The 19,865-nt window shown below is 42.1% G+C and overlaps 1 protein-coding gene across 3 annotated transcripts in view; it reads right to left on the minus strand.

Moving 5' to 3' along the window:
- Positions 1 to 14,348, minus strand: part of DSTYK (dual serine/threonine and tyrosine protein kinase) — a 57,344-nt gene extending 42,996 nt beyond the window's left edge. For all 3 annotated transcript variants that reach the window (XM_081225880.1, XM_081225879.1, XM_081225881.1), the window contains exon 1: positions 13,950 to 14,348. In XM_081225880.1, the coding sequence (XP_081082006.1) occupies positions 13,950 to 14,214 (265 nt within the window). In that variant the 5' untranslated portion in view covers positions 14,215 to 14,348. The remainder of the gene's footprint in view (positions 1 to 13,949) is intronic.
- Positions 14,349 to 19,865: the final 5,517 nt, after the last annotated feature.

Below are 19,865 nucleotides of genomic sequence, written 5' to 3' on the forward strand. Positions count from 1 at the left end.
TGTTTCTATTTCATTTATTTCTGCTCTGATCTTTATGATTTCTTTCCTTCTGCTAACTTTGGGTTTTGTTTGTTCTTCTTTCTCTAGTTCCTTTAAGTGTAAGGTTAGATTGTTTGAGATTTTTCTTGTTTCTTGAGGTAGGCTTGTATAGCTATAAACTTCCCTCTTAGAACTGCTTTTGCTGCATCCCATAGGTTTTGGATCATCGTGTTTTCATTGTCATTTGTCTCTAGGTATTTTTTTATTTCCTCTTTGATTTCTTCAGTGATCTCTTGGTTATTTAGTAACGTATTGTTTAGCCTCCATGTGTTTGTGTTTTTATGTTTTTTTCCCAGTAATTCATTTCTAATCTCATAACGTTGTGGTCAGAAAACATGCTTGATATGATTTCAATTTTCTTAAATTCTGAGGCTTGATTTGTGACCCAAGATGTGATCTATCCTGGAGAATGTTCCATGCGCACTTGAGAAGAAAGTGTATTCTGTTGTTTTTGGATGGAATGTCCTATAAATACCAATTAAATCTATCTGGACTATTGTGTCATTTAAAGCTTGTGTTTCCTTATTAATTTTATGTTTGGATGATCTGTCCATTGGTGTGAGGTGTTAAAGTCCCCCACTATTATTGTGTTACTGTCGATTTCCTCTTTTATAGCTGTTAGCAGTTGCCTTATGTACTGAGGTGCTCCTATGTTGGGTGCATATATAATTGTTATATCTTCTTCTTGGATTGATCCTTTGATCATTATGTAGTGTCCTTCCTTGTCTCTTGTAACATTCTTAATTTTAAAGTCTATTTTATCTGATATGAGTATTGCTACCCCAGCTTTCTTTTGATTTCCATTTGCATGGAATATCTTTTTCCATCCCCTCACTTTCAGTCTGTATGTGTCCCTAGGTCTGAAGTGAGTCTCCTGTAGACAGCATATATATGGGTCTTGTTTTTGTATCCATTCAGCAAGCCTGTGTCTTTTGGTTGGAGCATTTAATCCATTCACGTTTAAGGTAATTATCAATATGTATGTTCCTATTACCATTTTCTGAATTATTTTGGGTTTGTTTTTGTAGGCCCTTTTCTTCTCTTGTGTTTCCCACTTAGAGAAGTTCCCTTAGCATTTGTTGTAGAGCTGGTTTGGTGGTGCTGAATTCTCTTAGCTTTTGCTTGTCTGTAAAGCTTTTGATTTCTCCATCGAATCTGAATGAGATCCTTGCCGGGTAGAGTAATCTTGGTTGTAGGTTCTTCCCTTTCATCACTTTAAGTAAATCATACCACTCCCTCCTGGCTTGTAGAGTTTCTGCTGAGAAATCAGCTGTTAACCTTATGGGAGTTCCCTTGTATGTTATTTGTCATTTTTTTCTTGCTCTTTCAGTAATTTTTCTTTGTCTTTAATTTTTGCTAGTTTGATTACTATGTGTCTCCACGTGTTTCTTCTTGGGTTTATCCTGTATGGCACTCTCTGTGCTTCCTGCACTTGGGTGGCTATTTCCTTCCCCATGTTAGGGAAGTTTTTGACTATAATCTCTTCAAATATTTTCTCGGGTCCTTTCTCTCTCTCTTCTCCTTCTGGGACCCCTATAATGCGAGTGTTGTTGCATTTAATGTTGTCCCAGAGGTTTCTTAGGCTGTCTTCATTTCTTTTCATTCTTTTTTCTTTATTCTGTTCTACAGCAGTGAATTCCACCATTCTGTCTTCCAGGTCACTTATCCGTTCTTCTGCCTCAGTTATTCTGCTATTGATTCCTTCTACTGTAGTTTTTATTTCAGTTATTGTATTGTTCATCTCTGTTTGCTTGTTGTTTAATTCTTCTTGGTCTTTGTTAAACACTTCTTGCATCTTCTTGATCTTTGCCTCCATTCTTTTTCCGAGGTTCTGAATCATGTTCACTATCATTATTCTGAATTCTTTTTTTGAAAGGCTGCCTACCTCCACTTTAGTTGTTTTTCTGGGGTTTTATCATGTTCCTTCATCTGGTACATAGCCCTCTGCCTTTTCATCTTGTCTTTCTGTGAATGTGGTTTTTGTTCCACAGGCTGCAGGGTTGTACTTCTTCTTGCTTCTGCAGTCTGCCCTCTGGTGGATGAGGCTATCTAAGAGGCTTGTGCAAGCTTCCTGATGGGAGGGACTGGTGGTGGGTAGAGCTGGCTGTTGCTCTGGTGGGCAGAGCTCAGTAAAACTTTAATCCGCTTGACTGCTGATGGGTGGGGCTGGGTTCCCTCCCTGTTGGTTGTTTGGCCTGAGGCAACCCAACACTGGAGCCTACCTGGGCTCTTTGGCAGACTCTGGGAGGGCTCACCCCAAGGAGTACTTCCCAGAACTTCTGCTGTCCTTGTCCTCACGGTGAGACAGAGCCACCCCCTGCCTCTGCAGGAGACCCTCCAACACTAGCAGGTAGGTCTGGTTCAGTCTCCCCTGGGGTCACTGCTCCTTCCCCTGGGTCCCGATGCGTACACTACTTTGTGTGTGCCCTCCAACAGCGGAGTCTCTGTTTCCCCCAGTCCCGTCGAAGTCCTGCAGTCAAATCCCACTAGCCTTCAAAGTCTGGTTCTCTAGGAATTCCTCCTCCCATTGCCAGACCCCCAGGTTTGGAAGCCTGACGTGGGGCTCAGAACCTTCACTCCAGTGGGTGGACGTCTGTGGTATGAGTGTTCTCCAGGTTGTGAGTCACCCACCCAGCAGTTATGGGATTTGATTTTATTGTGATTGTGCCCCTCCTACCATCTCATTGTGGCTTCTCCTTTGTCTTTGGATACGGGGTATCTTTTTTGGTGAGTTCCCATGTCTTCCTGTCAATGATCGTTCAGCAATTAGTTGTGATTTTGGTGTTCTCGCAAGAGGGAGTGAGAGCACATCCTTCTACTCCGCCATCTTGAACCAGTCTCTCATTAATGAACTTTTGATGTCTCTAGTGACCCATTAGGTTAGATACGTTGTTTAAATTGTTTTTGGAGTAATGGATTTATATCATCACACTCTTCTTCTTGCCTGTTTTCCATCCCTGTCAATAATATGAGTGAAGGCCAGGGTAAGGTATAGTCCATGGCCAAGGAGGGAAGGCACTATGGAATCAGTGAAGGCACTATGGAATAAGTGAAGTGGAACTCTATCTTTGCCTTATCCTATTCTTGAAACTCATAAGGTTGATGGGGCTTCAGAGTCAATTCAGGTCTCAACAGAGTTACTAGTGCAATACTTGTTCCTGATACCCAAGGATTTCCCTCCTTTGGTAAAATTTTTTACCTCACCTTTAACACTGAACTTGAAGTCCTCTCTGAAAGTGAGTTAAATACAAAGGATTTTATAAGTCACTGAAGTAATCAGTGACACAAATATGCATTTCCACAAATAAGTAGTGATGTTTTATTTCTTATTTAACTACATTTGCCAAGAGTACAGAACAAATCCTAAATTGAGAAATGAACGTTAATAGTCTTTCTACTACAATCAATTCTACTACAAGCTTCAAAGTATTGAGCTACAAAAACCCCAGGAGCTGAGAGAGAAATAATTCTGCCAAGAAACATTTATCATTCCCAAACAAGCTCTCTGACCTTCAGCTAAATTTAAAGGATTCTGAATTTTAGAGGGGGCATCCCCATTTAAGGAAAACATATGCTTAGGGAGTCTGGGTTTCAGAATCTTCAGGACCAAATAATACAAGGTATTTTGGTTGAAGGGGATCGTTTTTGGAGATTAGAGATGGAAATGTACTCAAGCAGCTAAAGCTCTTGTTGGAAGCTGAAAGTCAAGTTGGCAGAAATGTCACTGAAGTTATCCTACCTGGTGGTCATGTTAAGATCTTGAACAGCTTTTGAAAAGCAGACTGTATTGGTACCTGGGAAGAGGGGCATAACCTCCCCCCAACCCTTTCCCCTGCCCCTCCCCTCCCCAGGGCTTACATCTCCTGGGAGCCATGTGACATGAAGAGACCATACTCAGCAGCCTGCTGACAAGTTCCCTTCCGGGAGAAACTGCTCCTGAGGCTGGTCGAGCTGCAGAGGGAATAGAAAGGCAGCTGGCAGCTGAAGCTGTAATTTATGCGATGCAGAGATGGAAGCAGTTCTTCGAGGAAGCCGACCCCATGCTTCACTCAGGGCTTAGTTTCTGTCATTTGGAAGGCAGCTTCTTTCAGCTAGTTACCATTAAGAATGATCGAGAGGCTTCCCTGGTGGCGCAGTGGTTGAGAGTCCGCCTGCTGATTCAGGGGACATGGGTTCATGCCCCGGTCCGGGAAGATCCCACATGCCGCAGAGTGGCTGGGCCCGTGAGCCATGGCTGCTGAGCCTGTGCGTCCGGAGCCCGTGCTCCGCAACGGGAGAGGCCACAACAGTGAGAGGCCCGCATACCGCAAAAAAAAAAAAGAAAAAAAAAGAATGATCCAATGGTGGGAATGTGTTAAAAAGACACAGGAACCACCTCAAAGGGGGGCTTACTCACCGGACTGGGGACAATTTAAGCATAACAATTTTTTTAAATGATAATAAGAAATTATAATCCATTGAAAAATTCAGAAGTCCCACACTGATATAAATAAATAATAAACAAACAATGGAAAAGGAATGCTCTAACTCTGCAAATACCAACTAAGAAATATAGAAGAAATAGTGGATAGAAAAACCACCGCTGAGGCAGGTGGGCGTTGTCAATGGACGCTAGGTCTAGTGGAGGGAGGCATTTTCAGGAACAAGATCATCAGTGAAATCTTAGAACACCTTCCCACAAAAGACTAATCAATTGCAAAAGGAAAAGCTGTGACTTCAAGGTGGAGAAATCTAAAGGACACCAACATGACCAGAGATCAAGCTTAACATCTCCAAGGGTGGGTGGGCCGACAACATGTACCCCTGATGTGACTGCATATCACGTCATTTCTGTGCCTAGTCCTGCTGAGAGCTCATGACCTGAGTCTAGTCATGAGGAAGCAGCTAGATCCAGGCTGAGGGTCATCCCATAGAATGTAAAGCCTGCTCTTTAAACCTGCCAAAGATATAAATGCCAGGGAAAGGCCAAGAGACTGTCCACATTCAGGGAGTCTGAAGACACATGATAACTAAATGCTACATGTGCTCCTGGACAGGATCCTGGATCAAAAGAAAAAGACACTACTGGGACAGTTGGCAAAACTTAAATGGGGTCCGTAGACTGGATGGTAATACTGACTCAATGTTGATTTCCTGATTTGGGAAGTTGCATGCTGATAGCATGTCCTGGTTTGGGAGAAATGCACACTGGAACTGTTTAGAAGAGATAAGACAACCTATCTAGCGCTCACTTTCACAAGGTTCCGAAAAATATATACATATATTGTAATAGAAAGAGAGAGATTAGGTGATGGGGCAAATGCAATAAAATCTTAACAACTGGAGAACCTGCGTGGAGTGGGTATGAGAACTCTTTGTACTGTTCTGGTGACATTTACATAAATTTGAAATTATTTCAAAATAATTTTTAAAATATTGGCCAAAAAGATAACCAGCAAAATGTATCCAGGTCTGGATCTCAGAGAAAAGAGATTAAGAGATAGAATTTTATTCATCAAAAAAACCCAGCAGGTAAAAAATACATCATATACAGTAATAATACAATTTAAACAATAAGTTTCTTCACTGTCCCCACTTCTGCCCTGCACATTACCTTCTTTCTCCTCAATCTTCCTGTGATCATTTTCTGATGCCAGTTCTGAGTCTGGGGAGTCCAAGGCACTCATCTAAACAAGTAGTTCAGGATCAGATTTAGAACCCAAGTCCTCAAGACTAAGCAGTATAGACAAACACCCACTCCAGGACAGGACACTTTGATGAAAGTTACCTATAACCATCCAGTTCATTGAACAAGAAGCCACCAGAAGAAGCTTGACCTTGCACTGCCTGCAGCGGCCTCCTGATGACTCAGCAATAGGGAACACACCTCCACCTCTTCTGCAGCTCAGGCCTCTTTATCACATGCCAACTAACTACTTTTATCCTCGACTAAGCAACCACGTTTCCAAGTTGCAACAGCAGAACTTCTCCACTTCTCTCCATGGAATATGAGCCTGCAGAGCAGGCCAATTGTTCAATCAGGAGAAACTGAGATAGGTTTCCCCAGGGGGCTTCTTATATGCCAAAAGAATAAGAATGACTTTTCTCCTATTAGCTGTTTTCCCCCAAGTTCTTCATTCCTTCTTGCCCCTACATATCTCCATAATATTAAAAGTTAAGGCTACAGTATATTGCACAGAATATTCCTAAAAAGTAAGCTCCATATTGGTTCAGTCACTGTCCCTCTAATTTGAATAAAAACAGAGCTTTTATTCAAATTAGTCTTGTTATCCAGTTGCTTTTATGATACGGCCTTACTTAGTCTTTAGTCTGGAAAGTTTGGCTTAACCAAGAAAATCCTGGGAAATGTAATTCTCTCCCATTATATAAACTAGAAAGGGTAAAATCTGTCTGGCAAAAATAACACACCGAAGTCTTAATCTGATGAAGCTAAAATTAGACCTTTTTTTATATCTGAGTAAAATAAAAGTGATAAAAGCATTTTTTTAAAAGAAGTATGAGGGTTTTTTTTTTTAATAGTCAAGGACTTTTATGAATACATAAGCTATTACTATTCTTTGGGATAGTTTTGATGTCTTATTAAACAAGTGAAAAGCAAAACAATCCTCAAGTTCTACTTCCCATCTTCCTGCCCAGAGAACACCACCCCAGGGAACGGAAGCACATTATAAAGCCCAACTCCAAAGACTTGCGGTCAAAAGGTTCCCGCAGCCACATGGCACCCCACAGGCTGGGGACATGTCCAAACCACTCACACTGCACACTGCCTACTAAATACGACAGAAGAAGGCACCGCATGTGATGGGCAATTCAACCAGGGTCCCACAGGGGATTCTGATGAGTCCCCATGCTCTGACCAACTTTCCTTCAGAGTTTTGGTTTGGACTTTGGCGGAATACTATCTATAAGGAGACTTTCTCAGAGAGGCTGATTTACAGCTTTAAGCAAGGGGGCACATAACTACTGCTACATCTGTTCTCCTCTGTTAAAGTGTCAAGTTCCAGGATCCCCAAGATTACCAGACTCCCCATTTGGCAAAGAATGGAATCAATTTTCAAGCATGGGGTGGCCTATTGAAAATCCTACAGGGGACTCCAGTCAGACCTCTGAGAGTCATGAAAGAAAAGCTACATCTTTCACAGGGACTCTACACTCTTGTTATGAATGACACCATTCAGATTCCCTGGACCACGTAGGAAGCAAAACCCACTATCCCTAGAGGTGAATTATTTTCCTACATAAAGTAAAGAGCAAATTCACCTTAGGTCCTTTTTTTTTTTTTTGCGGTACGCGGGCCTCTCACTGCTGTGGCCTCTCCCATTGCGGAGCACAGGCTCCGGACGCGCAGGCTCAGTGGCCATGGCTCACGGGCCCAGCCGCTCCGCGGCATGTGGGATCTTCCCGGACCGGGGCACGAACCGTGTCCCCTGCATTGGCAGGCGGACTCTCAACCACTGCGCCACCAGGGAAGCCCTTACCTTAGGTCTTAAAACTGTTAGGGAAAAAACCGCATCCACCCACATTCCTCACACGCTTCATATTGGCATCCCTGTGAGTAACCTCTGATGAAGATAAAAGATACCCTAACAACAATCTTCATGAATGCATTATGATTTTGAACCATGCAAACAAGACAATCATAGTTATTCCATCCCAGAGACGGACTGGGGCTAGTTTTCCTGTACTGTCAGAAAGTTAGTAAAGCATCTCAACACCTGTTTTTATCAATGCCATTTAATCTTAGAATTTCTCATATGCCTTATCCTCCTGTCCTCAAAGACCAATGGTTAAGCAGGAAACCAATGTGTAGGAAATCCTCTAGAGGGAAAATGATGAAACACAAATCCTCTTTCTTTCATAACATCAGCTTAGAATTAAAAATATCAATTAGTTGGACAATGTTTCACCATTGTGTGTCCTGTACCCCGTACAAAGTTAGGCATTAATAAAGATTTGTTGAGTGAATGAATATTTACTTCCCATATCATGGTGAAGCTCCGGTATTGCATGCACACATTCTTTGGGACATGAAAATCATTCTTTGGGGGTACAGGCAGCTCCAGCCTAATTAGTCATCTATCAAATGCTTATCATTGTTCTGTTTTAGGGGCCCAGACAGGAAAATGTGGGCAAAGATGCAAAATCCCATATCTTTCATGGGGGAAAAATTGTCCTTCTGGAGTGGAAAAAAACATCATTCCAATATCTACCAGATATGTAAACGATCTAACAGATACTTGCCTGTTATGTACAAAGCACTATGGTAGGCATTGCAGGGGATACCAAGATGACTAAAACAGCCTTTACCCTTAGGAGTTCATGATCTAGTAAGCAAGATAAGACAAATCTATCCATAGCTATCACATGAATAAGTAAATAAAAACATGATCTGTATGTCCTGAGCCTATAGGAATTGAGCAATAGGTTTAAGGTGAAATTCATATTTCCCTTTACTTTAGTAACATATTTTCAAAAGATTGCTTTTGAGAAGTGCATTTATTGCAGGAAGATTCTTTGTTGACTTAACATAGTGAGACAGAGAAGCATGGAGAAAAAAATGCTGATGCTTGGAAAGTGGACAGAGCATAACAAAATCTGAAGACAAGATGGATTTTTATTTAAATACATGCTTTCTTTAAATGCTACTTGCAAGGCTGAAGAACTAACCATATTGAAATCAGTAATGCCTTTTAAGACTAAACTAAACATATTGCAAATGATAATAATCTTAAAGGTAATAATGTCTTTTCTTTCAAGAGCAGGCAGAATTATCCAAGCCTTTTTAGTAGTGCGCTGCCCCATGCCATGGGAAACAGATTATCCTAGCCAAGGAAGATTAGGAAGGGGAAAGGAAAGGGACTGGAAATTGGAATAAAAGGCTTGAGTAGGTAGTGTCACATTATACTCACTCAATCAGATAAAATCTCCCACTGAAGTAGATTATGGTTCCATGTCAAGCTATGGAGCCTGGGTTATGACTCACTTGTAACGTAATCTCTCCATTGCCAGGGTGCATTTTCTACTCCATGGCCAGATCAGGAAAGAACAAGGGAGGAGTCACAGAAGCAGAACGGGAATTGGGAGCTTAGAGACCTGGGCCTAAATCTGGCTTCAGCTCAAAACTGTTCTGTCCCTCATTCCATTCGTCACTCCTCTTATTTTTCCCCCGACCCCCCTGTTCCAGCCTCCTAATCTAATGTTCACCAAGTACATACACACATACACACACACACTCAAATGTCACATATGTTTAGTACTATATGCCTGTGCTAAGTGCTTTAATGTATATTATCTCTAAATATCACAACAACTTTGTGAGGTAGACATTATCACTCCCATTCTATTTATTTATTTAGATATAATTCACATATCATAAAACTCACACTTTTAAACCACACAATGTAGTGGTTGCTAGCATATTCACAAAGTTGTACAACCATGACCACTATCTAATTCTAGAACATTTTTATTCCCCAGGAAGAGATCCCATACCCATTAGCAGTTATTCCTCATTCTCCTCTCCTCCCATCCCCTGGCAATCACTAATCTACTTTCTGTCTTTATGAATTTGCCTGTTCTGGACATTTCAAATAGATGGACTCATACAATATGTGGCATTCTGTATCACTCCCATTTTACATATGAAGAAACCAAGACTCCAATAGGTTAAGTAACTTGCCCCAAGTCCCACGGTTAATAAAAGGCTGAACTAGAAGAGGAACTCAGGTCTGATTCAAGTGCTTGTGCTTGCTTTTGACTACTTTTTTTTTTTTCCACTTGTTACACCAGAAAATAATGGTGGTTAAACCTTTTGACTACTATATGCTTCTTTCATACAGGAAGAAAATTGAGAGAAAGTGAAAGTTTTAGATATAATTGGGGAAATGGGGTTTTGTTCATCTAAGGTAATAAAAGTAACAAATAAGGGGCTTCCCTGGTGGCGCAGTGGTTGAGAGTCCGCCTGCCGATGCAGGGGGCACGGGTTCGTGCCCCGGTCTGGGAGGATCCCACGTGCCGCGGAGCGGTTGGGCCCGTGAGCCATGGCCGTTGGGCCTGTGCGTCCGGAGCCTGTGCTCCGCAACAGGAGGGGCCACAACAGTGAGAGGCCCGCATACAGCAAAAAAAAAAAAAAAAAAAAAAAAAAAAAAAGTAACAAATAAGAATCACAGTTATAGCACCACCTCTGCTAAGCTTCTGTTGAAATGCTGAGGCAGCTCTTCTAAACAGATCATGGCAAGTTACTAGAAAGCACACCCATCCCAGTCTCTGGCTGTTTTACCCCAGAACCAACTTCCCTCCACCCCTCAGCCCCATGAAGATGGCAACTATAAGAAACCAGGCTGTAAAGAATGTCCTCTTTCCCAACTTTCCATCCCTTGCCCAGATGTCACTCTGCCACTTAAACTGTATTATCCATACAAATTTCTGTCTAACAAGTCCAAGAAAAATGTGCACTAGGGCTTTTCTTAAATAAATAAGTACACTAGTGCTTTTCTTCTCCCTTTTAATTCTGGCAACCAAAAGAGGGTGAAGGATGTTGGAGGAACAAAGTTGTTAGCAAACCAACGGCAAAGAGCTATAAAAACCTAAGAACTGTAACTCACATAAAATGCCTATAATCTACCTTTAGCTTTTTCCAGTTTTTCTACTTTATATGTTGCATATGCATATGACTGAGATTAGATTATCCCTTTCTAGAGGGCCAGGTTCAGATCTTCCTAGTCCTTTTCCTCTCTCATCCAACGTAAACAAACAGGTGCACTGTAATGATAATTATAATTTTTTTTCTTTCTTAGCAGAAAACTATAGAAGGGGAAGACTGATCTCCACTAACCCAAGGCCAAGACCAATGTTTGTATTTACTCTTTAACCCCATTACCAGGTGCTCAAATGTTTATTGACTAGTAATAGCTAATACTTGCACAGCACCTTACCAGGCACTGTTCTAAACACATATATTAACTCCCAACAACCCTAGAGGCAACTACTATTATTATAATCCTCATTTCCAGATGAGGAAACTGTGGCACAGCGCCGCCGTTGTGATCTGCCCAAGGTCACTCCGTTAGTAAGGAGCGGAACCAGGAAGAAAGGAACGTAGCACAGACTAAAGCATTCCAACTAAGTACATTTGAGTCATTCCAATTTCTTAAAATTGAGTGGTTTATGATACACTGCAACAGCTTGGAACTCTACTAGATCATAAAACAAGAAAAAGACTTCTCCCTCTGCTACTTTGTAGTACTCCACTCTGCCTGTCTTCAGAAGTGCTCAAAGCCTTTATCTCATGACTTCTGAACCCTCTGACAGAGGAAAATCAACAGATAGAGGGGCTCTCATTCCCTATGGTTAAGTGAAAAGAAGGCCAATGCTTTGGGAAGAAAAGGAGGAACTGAATCAAGGCAGTTTCACTTATAATTCAGTTTTCCCTGTACAGGCCGAGCTACTCTCATTTTAGATTCCACCTACTTTTTAACTTCTAAAACATCATGTACATTATATACTCACTACACTGCCCTCAGTGGATTCAAAACTGTGAAAATTAAGAAGGAAGCATTATTTGGGGGTCCTTCCCATCTCTTTTGTGGTTAAAAGTGAAATAATAAAAATTTACAGTTAATCCATGATCTTCAATTGCTCAAATACCATACTACATCCAACCTAGAAGACACTTCCTTTCTGAAAGGATGATAAAAACCTTCAAAAGAGGTTTTAAGAATTGAGGTTAAGAATTGAGTGTTCCTTTGCTTAACATTTCAAGTTCCTATTAATCAGAAACCAACATTCACAGAAGAAAGTTGAGACAGTCTCTGAATGAACTTGACCTTGTAAAGATAGTCTGTAAAGGGAGAGAACAAGAGCTAGTTGTCTTTTAAGGAATGGTTTCTACTTTCTAACACAATCACCTAAACAGCTGGGAAAATGGCATCCCCAAAATATACATAGTAAGTGCCACTTCACTAATTTCTCCTGATGTTCCTTTTCACCTCCAAAAATAAAACTCCCCACACTAAAGGAATGGAAGCATTTCATGGAACAAAATCAAATGGCTCCCAGTCCTGTCATCCGTACCCTCCCCTGGTTTTTATTTCAGATGGACAGACTCCAGAGGGTGAAGAGAGTTAAATACGAAAAGATTAGTTCATGATGCAGTCAACTAGAAAAGCCAATGAGGCAAAATACAAAGGTGCATTTGTATTTCTTAAGTTGGCTTTTAAAGAATAAAAACAAGAGCCAGCCAAGGTGCCTTGAAAACCTCCATCTCTCTGAGGTGAATCTACTCTCTGATTTTTTATCAGTAGTAATTCTAAAATAGTTGTTATAAAATTACAGCAACAGAGGGCTTTTTAAGATAAGCTGTAAGAAAAACTTGTGAGCAGGGAAAGCCGCTGGAAAGCATTGCTGAGGGAGAGGGTGAAAGTACACGTTCTGGGGCTCATCCCTGAAAACATCTGCCCTTCTCACCAATTGTTTTTGATAGCCTCACAGAAATTAGTCCCCTCTATGGGTCCATTTTAAGAATAACAAATCTCTGGGCAGAAGATGGCAAAACCACAACTTCAGAAAAGCTAGTCATCCCCCCTCGTCCCACTTATCCCATGAGGTAAAATAAAAGCTTTTTTATTTACATCCAGGCCAAATAAGTGGAATATCATTAATCAGAATCTTATTTTTATCACCATTTCTGGAGTCTCAGACAAATTTAGGATATTAAACATGCAACTTTGGAAATATAGGGCCCAACACACAAACTCTGAAGAGTTTAAGAATTCACTGCATTCTACGCCTCATGTTCAAATTTGCTGTCAGCATCTAAATTAGTGTTTCTGAACATGTGCTTGCTGGCCCACTTGCGTCAGAATCCCTATCTATGGCTTGCGTTTAGATTCTTAGGACCCACCCACTAGACATAATCAATCTGTGGGATAGAGCCTGAGATATTTTCAACATTAATCTTAATACACACTTTAGTTAGAGAATCACTCAGTGAAACCCACTGACTGCTATACTGTCCCAAGGTGTCTGTCTGCATGGGATGCCAGTCCCTTCTTCCAACCAACCTGTTATTTCCTAATTAGACCAAGTAGTTATCAAACCCTCCAGTTCCCCACCAACAGCAGTTTAAGAGGAAGCAAGAAATTAGGAAAGATCAAAGACGCACGATTTAAAATGCTTTAGGGCCTCTAACACTTCCCAGAGAGAATCAAGTCAAGTTTCAGGAACAAAAAACGATCCTTTCCCTATCTAACTTCTTCACCCGAAACACAATCCGCATCTCTGGCAATTCCCTGGCACCCATCAGACATCCTTTCCTTTAGCGACCCCAGCCCCATTCCCCAGTACATTCGTTTCACAGAGTTGCCACAGGATCTATGTAAGCGTATTTCACATACATAATCAAACACACAGATGCGCGGGCACACACACACACCGGACACACAAAATCCACTACAGTTCCCTGGCCTCCTAGGGCTCCCTGCCTACCGCCCGTCCTCCATCCTTCCATTCCACCATCCCTAACTGGGACTCTGACCACAACTGCTCATCCCCGAACTCAGAGCAACTTTCCTCACTCCGAGGCTTAACCTCCGCCCTCTCAAACTGGGGCCCTCCGCGCTCCCGCCCGTGCACAGCCCGGTCCCCTGGATCCTGCTCCTGGCACTCCTGCCTTCGGGCGCCCCTTGCCCCCTGGTCCCCACGGCCGAGTCCCTGGAGCCCCTCCCCTCCCCCACCCCGAGAGATGCCCTCCCACGGCATCTCGGATCCGGCCAGCTCAGGCCCGGGGGCCCCGCCACGCGGCCCTTCTTCCACTTTCCGCCTCTTCCCGGGGTTGTTTTGCAGGGGCAGGGGTGCGGCCCACCCTCAGTTTGCCTCTCCAGCCCTGTCTTCCTCACGGCTACCCTCCTTACCCGCCTGCAGCCCGATCTCGGCGACATCGCCGGCAGGGCCGCGCTCAGCCCCGCCGCCTTCCGTGGGGGAGGAGGGACAGCTGTGGTTGTGGGAGCCCTTGATGTCGCGGAAGAACTTCTGCGTTTCGCGCAGGTTCTGCCTCAGCCGTCCCAGGTAGCGGCGGTAGCGTCCAAAGCCCCGGCACAGCTCGCGGATCATTCCGCCGCCTCCCGGGCCAGGACCCGAGACTGGCTCGCTCCCCCACGGCACCCCGTCGCCCTCCATCGCCTCAGCCTGCTCTGTCTTCGCGGCTTGGTGCCCGGCCCTCTGGTCCGGCTCCCCTCCTCCCGCCCCCCAGTGCTTAGGGCAGGAGGAATCCGCCTCCTGACGCCCCCGCCTGCAGTCGGCCGTGTTCCCAAGCTCCGTCACCGCCGTTGAAAACAAACCAAACCGCAGTGCGCCGCGAACGGAACCTTTATCTCCACTATCCAGAGGAGTGAGGGAACGATCACCGGAGCACCCCGTCACTGCGGGGTCTCCTGGGACTTGTAGTCTGGGCCGGGGCCGAGCTCCAAAACCTGGAGACTGTGGATGCGACCGACCGCCCTTTGGTATACATCTCCCCCGTTCTCATACAGAGCTCACACGCTCTTCCCGATTTAAAAACATGTTCCTACTCCCTACAGAAGTGTCCCTGAGGAGAGAGAGCACCTGCAGAGCCCGGACTCCTGCAGAAGTAGGGGTGCCTTACTGAAATCAGAGCGAAAGATTTTAATAGCAAAGAAAAGTAAGGAAACAAGACTGAGGGTAGTACTGTCTCCATGGCTACCCTAAATGGCTCTCACTTTCCAATACAGTAGATAATGGGGAAGCGGTTGAAAATACCACGGAAATAGGGAAACCCCTCATGTTTGCATTGCATTCTCCTTTTCAGACTTTCCTTCTCCAGGTGTGGAAGGGGGGTTGTAGAAGGGTCGTTAAAGAGCTGTAAGCTGAAGTTTAGTTGGTTTCTTGAAGTAGAGAGACCGAGCTGGGTAAGGGGAAGTTGAGGTTAGTAGCCTTCCAAACCAGTTCTGATTATCTTAATTTGGCTTCTGCTAATATGGAAGACTCCTAGTGACATGTACTGTGACGGAGCCTGGGACACAATTAGGAAGAAAACAAAACTTGACAACCACTTCTTTTTAACTTCCTGCTTTCTTTCTCCTCTTCTCCAGGCACAGAGCCCTCCTGTCTTTCTTGCTGTGGAAAGACCCCATCTTCTACCCAGGCCAGATGTCTTTTCCCACAGGCTGGATAGTGTAGTTCCCCAACAGAATTTAAGAGGAGACTTGAGTTTGAGTCTGAACTTCCCCAATGCCTTGCGTTGAGACCTGTGAAGTAAGGGTTTGGGCTAGTTGATCTTTATGCCCTCTAAAATTTTGTGAGTTTTGCTTCAAAATGTTTGCTTTAGTCTTCCAACCTCTCATTCCTTGAGTGCAAGTGCTCTTAGCTAATTGATGTTCTAATAATTGGGTTAATTCCATGTAAAATGGGAAGGTTTTACCTATCCAGGGGCTTTTAGTATTGTATAAAAAGGGGTCACTGGCTCACATGAATCTCTACTTGGTAAATGCGTGTGAAGTCTGCCCCTAAGGAGGAACTTCAAATTCCTTCTCATGTTCTCCTTCCCTTTTACTTGCTCACGTATTCTCCATTTGTCATTCTTTATCTTTGAAGACCCCTTCAAAGACCATTGCAACCCCTAAAAGGCTCAGTGAAACAAATGAAAATACAAAATGAAAAGTTTAATGCAAGATGGTTTATACTACTTTTTAGAAGAAGTGGTGTCACAAAGCAATGTGTGATGATTTGCCACACACAGTAATTTTTAGCAAAGGAGATCAGATGAGAGAGTAGTTGAGCTGGAGTTGTCCAAAAAAGGAATTGGGAATTAACATCTTGAAGAAGGGGTGAAACATGGCTAGGTGGAAGTAATCAGGGAGAGCATTCTGTAAGGTAAAGTTCATGGAGCTCATCCTTTTAAAAACTATTCATTAGTTCTTTATTTCTAAAGTAAGTACAGTAAGTCCCCTACATACCAATGAGTTCTGTTCTGAGAGCACGTTCGTAAGTCCAATTTGTTTGCAAGTCCAACAAAGTTAGCCTAGGTACCCAGCTAACACAATCAGCTATATAGTACTGTACTGTAATAGGTTTATAGTACTTTTCACACAAATAATATATAAAAAACAAACAAACAAAAAATAAAACATTTTTAATCTTACAGTACAGTACCTTGAAAAGTACACTAGTATAGTTCAACAGCTGGCATACAGGGGCTGGCATTGAGTGAACAGGCAATAAGAATTATTGACTGGAGGAGGGAGAGGAGGTGGGAGGTGGGAGATGGTAGAGCTGAAAGATCATCAGCAATAGGAGACGGAGGGCAAGCTGCAATTTCACTCACGCCTGACATTGATGGAATGTCACATTCGCATCTTTGAAAGTTCGCAACTTGAAGGTTCGTATGTAGGGAACTTACTGTAATATAGGACTATGGTATAAAATTCAAAGGGTGGGAAAGGTATGCAGGGGAAAACTAAGTCGTCCTATTACTCCCTGTCTCCCAGTCACTTAGTTCCCCTCCCAGGAGGTAACTACTGTTGCAGATGTAGATACTATATAAATATATTTTTTAAAACACAAATACAGCATACTATACTTACTCTATTCTGCCCTTACAGACTCTTCCACAGCAGAACATAAAGATCTGCCTCATCCTTTTTGACTGTATATTATACTACCATATGGATTGGGATGTTTTAATTAACAGGTCCTCTGTTGATGGACCGTTAGGTTTTGTGCAGTCTTCTGGTATTATGAACAATGCTGCAGTAACTAACCTTTTACATACATAATTTTTAATATGTGTATGTCTCATCTCCATTTTTGATCTGCTGGGGAAAGTGATCAATTTTTTCCTGCTATTTAAAACTTTAAAGGGTGTGAATGACAGTGAACTCTTCCTAAATTACAATCACCTACAAGTAAAAATACATATTTTATTCCAATATCTAATTCTAAGGACAAATGTGGGAGAATAAGGGTTTGAATGATAATGAGAGAGGATTTAAGTTAGTATAGGAAAGTGTTTCCTGCAAGTGATGAGTGTTAAACACTTAAACACACAGAACTACTTTTGTTCCCCGCTAGGACACCACTAAAATGACAGTAATGGAATTTTTTTAAAAGCATAAGCACCCAATAATGAGAGGAGCCAGTAGCAAAAACAAAGAACAAAGAAGCTGGAAAGCAAATGGACAAGTGTTAACTAAGTTACTACCCTGGAAAAACCTGAATCCGAAACCCAAAGTGGGAAAAGCTGAGACCCAACCTGATGTAAACTGCAGAATCCCTCAAGTCTCAGGAATTGGTAACAGTAGTTCCCCTCCTAGCTACTGTGTATAGGACAACAGGGCTGCCATGTACATCTTGTACCATGGGCAGGGATTAAAACAAGGATTTTGAAAGCTGTTTAAGAGCAGTTAGATCTCCAAGTCACCTTCCCCTTCAACTGTCCCCCTGACCCCACTCCTCCAAAAGAAGACTGAAGTATTTATTCTCCAGAGAGGGCTGAATCAGAGGTCTCTGTATAAAATGGGAGATTGAATGAACTAATGGATACTGGATGTGAAGATTCCCAACCCTCCTCCTCCATTCAATTCCTAGATCTCTAGCTATAAGATGTTTACTCTCCAGAGAGGAAACTTGCAGTGTCTTCTTTAAGGAATCTGACCAGCCCAAGAGGAAAGGCCCAAAGATACTGACATCAGAACCAAGATTTTGGGTTTTATTAAGGTATAATTAACATACATTACATTAGTTTCAGGTATATAGCATAATGATTTGATATTTGTACATATTGCAAAATGATCATGACAGTGAGCCTAGTTAACATATGTCACCATCCATAGTTAAAAAAATTTTTTTCTTGTGATAAGAACTTTTAAGATTTACTCTCTTGGAAACTTTCAAATGTGCAGTACAGTATTATTAACTCTAGTAGCCATGCTGTACGTTATATCCCAGGACTTATTTATTTTATAACTGGAAGTTGGTACATTTTGACTCCCTTCATCCGTTTTGCCCCCGACCCTCATCCTCACCCTCACCCCAGCCTCTGGCAACCACCAATCCAGAAGAGAAATTTTTGTCTGGCTTGTTCATTGCTGTGTCTCCAGCACCTAAAAGAGTGCCTGTCATTTAGTAAGTGTTCATTAGGTATTTGTTGGATGTTCACTCTAGATATTTTTGAATATTTAAAAAAACACAAAGGAGAACATGGCTTAAAAACCACTCATTTCTATTCGGAAAGAACCAGTAGGTTATATTTGTATCTATTAATGTTGATCCTCTTTGAAGGAAGAGGACTAGGTGAGACATACGTTACTCTTTCTAACTTTACTTTCCTATGGCAAGTCCCTCTAGGTTAGATGATTTCTAGAGAGATTCTGAAGACTTGATCCTCATGTTCATATAGGTGGGAATCAGGTGCTTTTTGTGGAACACCAAAAGACATTAACATTGAATTCTGTAATGTGAGTTAGGAACAAGTTTATTATGAGAAAATATGACTATTCTCTGTTATGCACCATAAAATCACAATCACAAGTCCAAGAATTAAAAAACCCACAAATTAAAGAAAAAAATACAACAAACAATTAAACAACATTTCTGAGCTTTCCATAGGTATTTCTTTACTACTGTTCAATTGTCATCATCTAAACTTACTAACAGGCAAGTGATATTCAACTACAAAGAAGAGAGGAAAAATTATGGAAGATGAGAAAACATAATTCATTAACTTAATTTTATTTGTGAATTGGAAAAGATCACCGTTATCGAGTTGAGCAGCAGAACATACCTCTTTCCAGCTCAAAACTGATTTCCAAGGGAACTTGTTTGAGAAGCCCTATTCTAGACAATCTTCCTCCTTTCTCTGCTTATTTTGTATGTTGCTGGTGTGTTGCAGGGCAGTGCCTCTCAAACTTTAATGTGCACAAGACTCATGTGGGCATCTTGTTAAAATACACATCTGATTCAGTAGGTCTGGGGTAGGGCTTGGGATTCCACATTTATGACAAGCTCTCATGTGATGCCAATGCTGCTGGTCTGTGGACCACACTTTGGGTAGAAAAAGTGTACAGAGACAGAACAGGAATCAGCAAAGCCTGAGGATTAAGGAAACAGAATTGGAGTCAAAGAGACCTGTGTTCAAATCCTAGTTCTACCCCTTCCCTTTTGTATGCCCTTGGAGACATTACTTATTATCTATAAGTCTTAGTTCCTCATCTGTAAGATGGGAATAATAGTACCTTCTTCATAGGGTTATTGTGAGCATTTAAAACAACAATGCCAGGACTTCCCTGGTGGGCCAGTGGGTAAGACTCCATGCTCCCAATGCAGGGGGCCTGGGTTCGACCCCTGGTCAGGGAACTAGATCCTGCATGCATGCCACAACTAAGAATCCAGACCTGGCACAGCCTAAATAAATAAATAAATAAATATTTTAATAAATCAATGCCAATTATAAATCTCAAAGTACTTAGAAATAAAAAGTCTTTTTAAGAAACAGTATCTGACACATGATGTGTTTAATAGATGACAACTGCTTTTATCAATTGTATCATTTTTACAAACCCCATTTCTAGTCCTGACTTGCTACTGTATAATCTTGGGCAAGTCATTGGCCCCTCGGAGTCTTGGTCTTCTCATCCATCAAATGCGATAATAATTATGACCACCTCATAAGGTTATTATGAGAATTGAAACAGGGAAAAAAGTATTAAAAATGCTTAGTACAGAGGCTTGCACATAGAAAGCATTCAATAAAAGATAACTGAGGGCTTCCCTGGTGGCGCAGTGGTTGAGAGTCCGCCTGCTGATGCAGGGGA

Source organism: Mesoplodon bidens (assembly GCF_964165515.1).
Source record: "Mesoplodon bidens genome assembly, chromosome: 2".
NCBI lineage: Eukaryota > Metazoa > Chordata > Mammalia > Artiodactyla > Ziphiidae > Mesoplodon > Mesoplodon bidens.